The sequence below is a fragment of the Acanthopagrus latus genome, chromosome 6 (genome assembly GCF_904848185.1).
Source record: "Acanthopagrus latus isolate v.2019 chromosome 6, fAcaLat1.1, whole genome shotgun sequence".
NCBI classification, from domain to species: Eukaryota; Metazoa; Chordata; class Actinopteri; order Spariformes; family Sparidae; genus Acanthopagrus; species Acanthopagrus latus.
In genome coordinates, this window is record NC_051044.1 from 13,799,888 (window position 1) to 13,810,833 (window position 10,946).

General features: G+C 41.6%; 1 protein-coding gene across 1 annotated transcript; it reads left to right on the plus strand.

Annotated features, from left to right (window-relative positions):
• Nucleotides 1-397: 397 nt before the first annotated feature.
• Nucleotides 398-4,208, plus strand: LOC119020667 (FK506-binding protein 5-like). Its single transcript, XM_037100163.1, has 3 exons — nucleotides 398-479; nucleotides 1,415-3,781; nucleotides 4,105-4,208. The coding sequence occupies exons 1-3, from the start codon at nucleotides 398-400 to the stop codon at nucleotides 4,206-4,208; spliced, it is 2,553 nt and encodes an 850-aa protein (XP_036956058.1).
• The last annotated feature ends 6,738 nt before the right edge of the window (nucleotides 4,209-10,946 follow it).

The following is a 10,946-nucleotide window of genomic DNA, read 5'->3' on the forward strand; positions in this document are numbered from 1 at the left end:
GCAAAACAGAGGGACCAGAACTAGATAGCTGTAAATACTTCTTCATGCAGCTTCACATATCTGTTTTTTACGGAAACGTTACAAGCAAACGTTTTGTTTTTCCATTTTAAGAAAGTGCTCAAGCTGCTGGAAGTTTGATCCAGGCTAACCAACAGTTGGTGCCCTGTAGAAGAAGTCCATATGATCTCACTGAGGGTTTCTCTTTTCACCTCCCCGGCACTTAAAGCGGCCTCCCAATATTTCCATATGGTGTGTCACTTCATGTGTCCATGCTGACACCTTACACGTGTGCTTCAGAGGGATATTCCCTCACAGCTGGGGCACCGGTCTGACTGCTGCATTGGAGTTTTTGGAAGTAGTTCGACTCTATTGAAAGGACTCACATCAGACGGACATCATGTTCAAAGCCTCCTCTCTGCTCCTGCTGACCCTGGTGTTAACCGTCCAGCTGTGCTCATCAGCACCAATACGAAAGACAGGTATTTCTTCTAAACTCTTTTTGGTTTGACAATCATGGAAATATCAGATAGAAATACTTAAATTGTTCTCAATCAACGATATGACAAATTCTTGAAAAGCTGCTTTATGCATTGTCAACATATTGCCTCTCTGGAAAGCAGTGTAGAACAGCCAGCTTAATTCAGAAATAAAAGTACATAAAAATGTTGTTTAATTTAGTAACCTGTGTTTAGTGTTACATAAGAGGTGGATTGTGAGTCAACAGAAAAGAAGACAGGGAAAGGTGAATATTGCTTTAGGTGTTTTCTAGCTATGAATAATAAAAATATGCATTCAGTTTGGGAACTGACCTCAGTCACCCACGCAAAAACAAGAATAAAACTCCTGTTCCTGAATGTATCAACCAAATATATCTCAAAATACTTTCATGGGCTGTGCAGTGACACAGCAGACTGCCCTGCGAGACATTTGAACTAAACTTGGATCACTACAGACCCTCCTTCTCAAGCTCTTACATCTTCCCTCTGTTACAAAATCAGCAGTCGTTACATTTGATTTTTGGAGCTGCAGTGTGTTGTATGGTTTACTTTGAGGAAAGTGGCTCGCCATGATGAGATGCTTCACTTCAAAACCCCTTTAGATTACACTTAGATTTCAACTACCAAAATAAAAAGTAATGAAATTAAACCAAAATTACACCCAAGATATAGTTTGATGACATTTTGAAGTAGCGTTGGATCATGGGAGTTGCTGTTTTCATTGTTGGACCTTGGACATATATATATATCCATATCTGAGGTCTAGTCCCTTAAAGACATTCAAATGCTGAAGTGTTACATATATTTAGATTTTGTATTTTATTGTTTTAGAATTTATTAAAACAGATTTTGGGTGAATAAGGCTTCCTTTGCTGTCTTACTTAAACACAAGATAAGATAAGATACCAAATGGTTAGACTGTTGCTGCACTGGAGAATCAGTTCACCGTGTTGACGAACCTCTAATTTTTATTGCAGCTGGCAAAGTTAAGCGTCCTGTTGTTGCCAAACAACCAGTTCCTGAGAAACTTGCACCAGTTCCCGAAGACCTCGGTCAGAAAGAACCAGTTCAGAAGAAACCAGTTGTTGATGATGCTCCATCTGCTAAGGAATCACCTACTAAAGAAGACATTCCAGTTGTTGTGAAAGAACCAGAACCGGTTTTAATCGAAGATCAGGTCTCTGATAAAGATGTATCTCAGGAATCAGACACCCAGAAGCCTTTGGCTGCAGTTCCAAAAGAGTCTCCAGAGGAAGACATTGTCCCTGTAGAAGCTGCTGTTGAAGGGGAAACTCCAGAAGAAGTTGTCCCCGCTGCTGCTGTAGAGGATGAGTCCCCAGGACAGAATGGTGTAGAGGATCCTGCTCCAGAAGCACCACTCCCAGTCCTCCCTTTAGAAGCCTCAGAAGATGAAGCTCTAGAGGAAAATGCAGAAAAAGAAGCTGCCCCTGAACAACTAGTACTTATTGACCCCGATGACAACACAGAAGCAGAAGAAAAGACAGAACCAGCAGAAGAGGAATCAGCTGTCCATGACCCTGCAGAGTCTGATACAGATGGGGCAGATCAAGAGGTCCAGACTGCAGAGGAAACAGCACCAGAGGAGTCACTCCCAGAAGACAGTTTACTTATTGTCCCTGATGGGAATACTGTTGAAGAAGAACCTCTTCCTTTGACATCAGAAGAAGAGGAATCTGTCGTACTTGTTCCTTCAGAACTTGAGACAGAAGAGACAGGTCACGAGGAACCTGCAGCAGAGGAAACACCAGGGGAGTCAGCCTTAGAAGACGATCTACTTGTAGCCTCTGATGACAACGCTGAACCCCTTCCTTTGACACCAGAAGAGGATGAATCGGTGGAGCTCGTCCCTGTTGAACTTGAGACAGAGGAAGCAGATCAAGAAGTACCTGCTGCAGAGGAAACAGCCGCAGAAGATCCTTTACTTATAGCCCCTGGTGACAATACTGAAGTCGAAGAAGAATCTCCTCCTTTGACACCAGAAGAAGAGGAATCGGTTGTCCTTGTTCCTGCAGAGCTTGAGACAGAGGAGGCAGATCAAGAGGAAACAGCACCAGATGAGTCCGCCCCAGAAGAACCTTTACTTATTGTCCCTGATGACAGTACTGAAGAAGAACAATCTCCTCCTTTGACACCAGAAGAGGACGACTCGGTTGTCCCTGCAGAACTTGAAACAGAGGAGGAAGGTGAAGGAGAACTTGCTGTAGAGGAAACAGAACCAGAGGAGTCAGTCCCAGAAGAACCTGGTCCTGTAGAACCTGTTGAACAGGAGCTGGATCAAGAGGAACAAGAGGAAACCGTCTCTCTCATTTCAGAAGAAGAAGAAGAAGAAGAAGAAGAAGAAGAAGAAGAAGAAGAAGAAGAAGAAGAAGAAGAAGAAGAAGAAGAAGAAGAAGAAGAAGCTCTAGTAGTCCTTGAAGAAACTAATGAAGAACCTCCTTCATTAGAAGAAGAGGAATCTGTCGCCATCCTTCCGGAAGACCTTGAAATCCAAGTAGAACCTTCTGCAGAGGAAACATCACCACAAGAGCCAGAGCCAGAAGATCCAGCTCTTATTGTTCCTTTGGACCCTGCTGAAGAGGAATCAGAGCTTGAAGGAGAAGTAGATGAAGAAGAAGTAGTTTCCTCAGAAGTACTAGATGAAGAAGCCCCGGAGGGAGATACAGAAGCCGAAGATGCTGAAGAGGACCTTGCTACTAATGAAGAATCCCCTTCTAGTGCACCAGAAGAAGAGGAATCTGTTGACCTTGTCGATGCAGAAGTTGACACAGAGGAGGAAGGTCAAGAGGAAGCAGCTGAAGAGGAAATAGCCACAGAAGAACCTGCTGTCATTGTTATTGTAGGACCTGCTAGTGAGGTACCAGCTTCAGAAGACCCAATCCTCATGATTCCCCTGGAGGACCTAGAAGAAGAAGCTCCCGAGGACACCGCAGAAGAAGATATCCAATCAGATCCTCTCCTGAGCGAAGCAGAACTAGAAGAGGACCTAGCACCTCAGGAGAACGAAACAGGCGACAGCGATCCAGAGATACTCACTGAGGCCGCATCTGACGCTGAGACCGTAGAAGCAGAAGTGGATCCAGCTGAGGACATCTCAGCAGCTGCAACAGAGGTTCTTGTTGCAGAGCTTGAACCTGTCACAGCTCCTGACCCAGACGCAGTGGCAAAAATCATGCCCGCTCGTATGAGATGGCGTGATGGCAGCAGCACGAGGACAAGGATTGAAGATCTTAAATCTGCAGTTGTACTGGTAGAAGAACCTGAAGGTAAGAATCCAGCACTTTCAAAACCTTGAATGGGAACTTCATAATACTATAAATATGCCTCTGTCACATTTTCAATATTCTTCTGTCACAGTCATAATAATAAACAGCATAACAATTGGACATCCCTTGTGCAATATTCCAAAATAGTTATAGTGAAATTCTAAAAACGAGCAGGAAAAACCCTCAGCTGATCTCTAGGGCACAAACACTGCTGTGAGGACATGCTTGTGTCTGCTTAAGAGCTCACAGTGAGAAAAGTTAAATGTCACTGCATTAAGCAATTACGTGTGTTGCTTTCACTAATGACAGTTTTGGTCTTGCAGCTCTGCTGAACAGAGGGGCAATACTCAGTGCAGCGTTCTTCACACTGATGTCTTTTATCGTTATTGGATTTCTTTGGACGACCATATCCAAGAAACTGCGCTGAATGTAAGTGAGTAATGTCACCAAATCTAATATGAATCCATAATTACATACAAAACGGATAAGTGTGCAAATGACTTCGTATAGCATGGTCATAAACATTGTTTCTAAATGTGCGCAAACCGCTATTTCTCCCGTTTTAGGACACTGAAGTAAAGATCAGTGGACAAACTGAGCAGCTGTTCATGACATATAGAGAAACTGAAGCACTGAGCAGAACAAAATTCTCTGCATTGGATCTTCGCTTAAGAACAGTCAAGTAAAGGAAATTCCCCAGTTTTTCCATGGTCTAAACAGCCAGAAAGCCATTATAATAATGGAAACCGGTGGCAGAAGAGGTATCAAGAACTTTCATATTTTACTGAGAAGAAATATGGAAGCATATTCAGCATGCTATTATGGATCCCACTGCTGTTCTACTCTCCCTTCGATTGGTTTGCATCTACTGTATTATTTTCAAATGCTGAACACCTGGGAGGATTCATGGTCCTTGTACTCTGTGCAAAAAAAAAAAAAGATGATTAATTGACTGTTTCATCAGACCACAAAAAAGACTGAATTAGCAAGCCAGCATGCTCTTTCCTCAAATGTGTGTTCAGCGCTTGTCTGGGCTAATAGGTTGTGTCTGTACTTTTCCTGGTAAACACACCGACCTGTTCGGCTGTCACAACTGCAGTATCTCTGGCCTAGTTAGGGCAACATTAGAGTGGACAGGTCAGCTGACACGTGGCCTGCCTAGCCCAGAGACACTGACCCAACTCTAAGAAGGCTGAACTCAGTAGTGTGTTCAGGGGGCAAACATCAAGACATAAACCAGGAGTGTCAGAACCGCAAGAAAAACAGCCTGAGTTAAGCATAGAACTTACCTAATGAAAAACAGTAGGATCCATTATAATGCATTATCCGCAGCAGAGTGGCTACTGTTGTAGCATTTTCCTGTCGGTTCAGGTGGAACTGCATCAATGTTGCCCTGTGCAGTAGGTGGGAACGAGTACCCCATTATCTGTTACACTAAGGAGGAAGTAACAGATATCGACACATTTTATTTAGACGATACCCATAAAAGGTACATTATCTATGTCGGATTTCATTATAGCCGAGTACTCCTGGAAACAAACAAATGTTCTGTTGAAATTCAGAATGCGTTGTGTGTACTCTTGAGTTCTGGTAAGAGTTGACTGTATTTCATCCCCATAAAACATTTGCAAAGTCGATTTTATTAATATTGCATTTTTCTTTTTTTTTTTTTTTAAACTGGATCCCACTCGTTATAGTCTGACTCACCGGATGCAGACTGTGGTTATGCATATTATTTTTTTCCAAATCCCTGTCATTACAGCAAACAACAACAGCAACCTCCGGGCGTGCAGCCTACACGATTAAAATGGCAAAACTCTAACTTGGTTACTAACGGTACAAATTAAAGCAAACTAGCAGGGACTTTTACTGCCAGGAGTCCGCCTCACTTAATTGCAAATGTTCCACCATATCAAGTCCCGCCCACCTGCAAACACCCCCCACCAGCCACCTTTCTGGACGGTGCTGACTCAGTGCTGATCCCGCCAGGTCTGCTATGCGAGACTGCACTGGTGAAAACATTGCTTCGTGGCGCTACTTGTGGTCAAAATCTCCACAATCTGTGCCGATGCGTCACATTTTACAGGATGGTCATAATCTGTAAAAATAAAGATAGTGGAGAAAAAAATACACAATATTATGCTACAGTGTTTGAAGCATGATAAAAGTACCTCCACATTGCACTAGTGTACATTTACCCCCTCTGATTTTAAAACTGTGTGTTGACCTAATGTAAGCTGTAGAATTGATTTTATCGGTAGAGTAGATACATATATAATGTAATATTGTAAATGGTATAGCAGTGGTTTTCTGATAATCATGAGCATGTGACCAACTTGAATAAGGATGGTTATTATTTTGACAGAGAGTCTTTATCAACGTTCTGATGACTGATGTTGTTTTGATTTTGAAATGTATGGCTGACGAAAACTTTGATGCACTTCTAACTTTACTTGTTTTAATTTACTTGTCATGGATGATTAAACTGCAGGAAGAGCGAATATTTACTTTTCTTGCACTTGTTCATTCAAGCTTTGTCCAGCTTTATATCACAAAATGTTCTCTACGTGCAATATGTACATTGCCAATCGGTCCCTCGGCTCATGCGTGCAGTACAGTTGACCACAGGCATGAAGAAGCACATGCCTCCTATGTGCTGTTTAGGAGCCAAGCAGGCCTATCACTTTTCCTGTTCTGTCATGCAGCATGGGACGAGAGCACGACTATCAATCAAACTTTGGCATGCTGCAGTACCAGCTATATGTCTGCGGCTCATCCTACACACAGTAAATATTTTTAGGATGGCGAAAGGGGACATGCTGTTCGAAATGAAAGCTTTAAACTGTGCTCTGTATTCGATTCATGTACAGTGAGCGAATCCTACTGTAAGTGTTTCACGCTTTTTAATTGCACTTGTTCAAAAGAGCTCGTATGAAATAAACGCAGATTTACAAGAACTGGGAGTGAAGACTGTTGCAGGATTATTACATACCCTTCAACTTTAACAGTGTCAGTAACTGACCTATTGGTAAAGCTTTTATTTATGGGGGGAGGTGTCAGTGAGATCAAGATCTCTTTACAAGGGTGATCTGAGAGCAAATTACACATCTATGCGATCACAAGAGGACAAATCAGTCACTGCACACACTAACTAGGAGAGTGCACTCAATAAAGAGCAGAACATCTCTGCTGAATGTGTCTGAGGGCATGTGGGTGAGGAACAGAGCGTCCAGGACCAGTTGTGTGTCCAGCGTGTCGGCGTGAGAGCAGTGAAATGAAGGGAGACAATATGCAGGTTCCAAAACACCAAGAATCCAACAGCACTAATGTGACCTCCATGTCCGTTTACATAGGGAACGACTGCTTTTCTTAACCTTTAGAAGGGAGTTAAAACTTATACAGTTGACTCGTCTAAAAAGAAAGAAAACACACGGACAGCAGTGAGAATTATCCAGATTTTAAGGTTGAATATTTTCCCCAAAAATATGCATATGTTACATCTTAGACACAACAGTTAACCGTTGGATGCTTGTTATTATAAAGTCACGTCAATATGTAATTTAATAAAATTAATTATATTCAGTAGAGCGCATACCTCCAAAAACAGTCTCCTAAAACCCAATCCAGAATCAAATAAAACATAGTAAGATCCGCTGGATCTGCATGCATGCTCACATCCTCATCAGACTGTACTCACACATAGATACCAACCAAATAAATACAACTGATTCTGATTATAAAGATCCACTTTTTAATCCCTGAGAAATTAATGTTATGTTCCTCTATCAGTCCCTTTATCTGGAATCGCACTGCAGGTTGTTAGGGTCTATTTTGGACCAGGGACGCTTCCTACATTCAGGTTTTGTGGAAATCTGTTGGTTATTTTTTTCTGAAATCATGCTTACAAACCAACCAGCTAACACGCAGACACGTGTGAAAACATAACCTCAGAGGTAATAAGAGGTAAGGTAAGAGGTAATACGTTTAAGTGACAGCCGCCGCCTAGTGAGTGTAGCAACCTCCCTCGTCAAGATTCCAAACTGTTTTGAAACAACATGAAGATTGCAACAGGTTCCTCTCGATCCAATCGTTCTCCTTCCGCTCATACAGACTCCATTTCTAATGTGCTTCCAAGGAATGTGAACAAAGCAGCTCTGTTTTAATTTTGAATATGATATAATATATTGTTGCTGTTTGAATGACTGACTGTTGTTTTAAGACAGACTTGAATAATTGTGAACCTGCCAATTAAAGGAACGAAGCAGATTTGTCCAAGAACACTTGAAGTTGATGGGAATCCTCATGTGGGAGACATAGAGTTACAGCTCTCCTAAAATGCAGGAAGACCCGTGACAGCTGTCTGCCTGATGGGCAGTGGAAGGTCATCGGGGTGGAGGAATCTGGTGCCGCTCGAGCAGTGAGAGGGGAAAGCTCGTGAACAAGGGCCACATGAATCAGCATGGTTGTGTGCGCTTTAATCGCTGAGGTTACAGACACTAAGAAGCACATGAGGTGCTGACAGCTCCATCATGTGATCCTCTTTTGTAAGAGCATTACTGGGATACTACGGAGTGAATAAAAGTGGCAAACTGCGAACAAGACATGCAGTTAGCGGTAACATAAGAACCCTGGCTGGGCACCCCCAGGTGCACTGAGAGCAAGACTTGCAGGGCAATAAGTTTTGTCCTAACATGGCATGAAGTCACACCCTCAGAAGGTGTAACACTGATCCTTTCATAATTATCAACAGGAGGGCTATTGTTACCTTTTATTCCTGGAGGGTTTTTGTAAGAAACCACCAACTGAAGTAGATACAGAGACACCTTGTTGCAGAGAGATTCACACAAGTCACCAAGTCCACTTCTGTCTGAGAAGGGCGCCGCCTGTTTATGGTGGCACAGCAGCCTCTAGTGGTTGCAGACATTACCTGTGGAGAAAGACAACAGTTAGGATCACCTAGCTTGCCCTTTGGAAACCAACATGACTTCTGTACTGTGCACACCTGGGGAGTGATGTGGCACCGCACCCAAACAGGAACTGTACGCAGCAGCAATGTGACTAGGTTTCAAGCCTTGTATGTGGCTCATTGTCCTGTTTTGTTTGAGCTGTGTTGTAGTGTTTTTTTCCTGATAAATTACAGGTATTTCTTGATTTTATCTGACGTGCAAAATAACAATATATTCATTGAGAAGATGTTGAATTATTATTTGAATCATAGAAGCTACATCTCTGGTTCTATGAAGCCATTTCAGACGCTTAACACAACTGTTTGATGACAGTATTGGACTTTCATAAGAATTTGATAAAATACTTTCATTTGTTAGTGTTTTTAAATAAACAAACAAAAAAAATGGATTCCTGGTTGTTTTGGAATGAAAATGAACCCCAGTACTCAGAGACAACTATTCTCCTGAATTACTGTGGGCAAAAAACAAACCTGTCTCAATTAGAAGTTGCATCCATGTGACCCAAAACAGCATAAAATGACCATTTATAACAGCAGGTGAGTAATCTAACCTCACCTCATCTGTGAGCACCAGGGTTTTGTCAATTCTGTTGGTTTGTAGCCAGTCCTGCTTTTCATTGTCCAGTTATGTTGCCTGTCAACTGGTCATTCAGAGATACATATTGAAAGTGTGATATAAGATTGGTTACACTGTGATAGAGGATTTTATCCACATTGGCCTTGATGCCATGAAATAAAAACTTGTATTTATTGTACATTGTTTTAGCTGGTCTTCATGTTTTCATGTCCATATTCCCAACAGGACATGTAAAACTCAGTTGCCAGTTTAATTTAATCTTTGTCAATGTTATAATCAATGTCTGTTGTGGCTGCCTCTTTCATTGTTAGTTTTTATGTCTATTTTCTATTTTATACTATATTCCTCTAAAGCCTAACCAGGGAAAAGGGACTGCAAATTAGCAGTTGGGTTTTAATTAGATGTGACAATGCCAGCATGTCTCCCTGTCAAATAAACTCTAATACAAAAGCTCTGCGTCAAAGCAAGAGTATGCCGGTTGACTCTCCAGAGAAAGATGGCTGATTCAAATATCGGCTCCGACGCTGAGTTGGAGACTCAACAATGGAAGAGTCTTTATCTGAGGAAGTTACATACTGTTGGTTTAAATCCTACAATAAAGGATGCTCTAGTTTTATCGATTCATCTGTTATTTACTCCCTTGATCCACAGTTCACCTCGTGTGCCCACTTAATGTTAATAATGTTTTCTCAAACTTCTGGAGACTTGGATTACGGCATGTTAGCTATTTGAAGCAATTTTATGTTTACTTTCAGTAATTTTTTTTTCAACGTTTTAAAACAAGTCCCCATCTACTTCAGTTGTTCGGGAAAAAGCTGCATCACTCTTCTGCTGCAAAGCTCCAGAAATGTTTGAAAGACTGTGAAACTTCACTTGACTCCCCATCAGCAACGGGACGAGAAGACTGTAACATCTTTTGTATGTTTGTGTTAGTTACCCTTTGAAACACCTGCTTGCTAAACACACTTTCTTACTTCCCGTGTTGTCGCCACACCTGCTTGACAGACTGTTCAGTGCGTCTTAACTGTCTTATTGTTTGTACGCTGGACTTTCTTGGACTGCTGACGGGAGTGAATCATCCTGGCGAAACATGAAGTAAGTTTAATTGAATCACACCAACACATTGTGTATTCCCGCAGCATTACCCCGACTGCTCACTTATGCATCCTGAACTCGGATAAAATTACTCACCCTCTTTTTACTCATCAGCTGGCAGAGGTTTGAGAACGCATTAAAAAGGGGGGGGGCACACAAGATGTGTGAATCAGAAAGAGAAGAAAAAAAAATATTCATTGAGACATTTTCACGACTGAACAAACAAACCGTCCCTCGAAGAAGAACACCATTTTAAACTTTTTTTTCTAAAAAAATATATTTTTAGGGGAAACTTCTAGGAGCCCTTTGATGACATTATATCCTCCTGGGGGTGATATTGTGTTTTATTCAGTTATGCAAATTAATTCTTCCAAGTTTGCAGGAGTGCTTCATCAGTATCATCATCATCAAAAAAAAGCCACAACTCACCACAGGTTGAACATTTGATTTAAACTTTTTTCCATCTTTTTTTTTTTCTTTTAAATTCTTTTTTTAAATCTAAGGACATTTAACACCTTGCAGCCTTC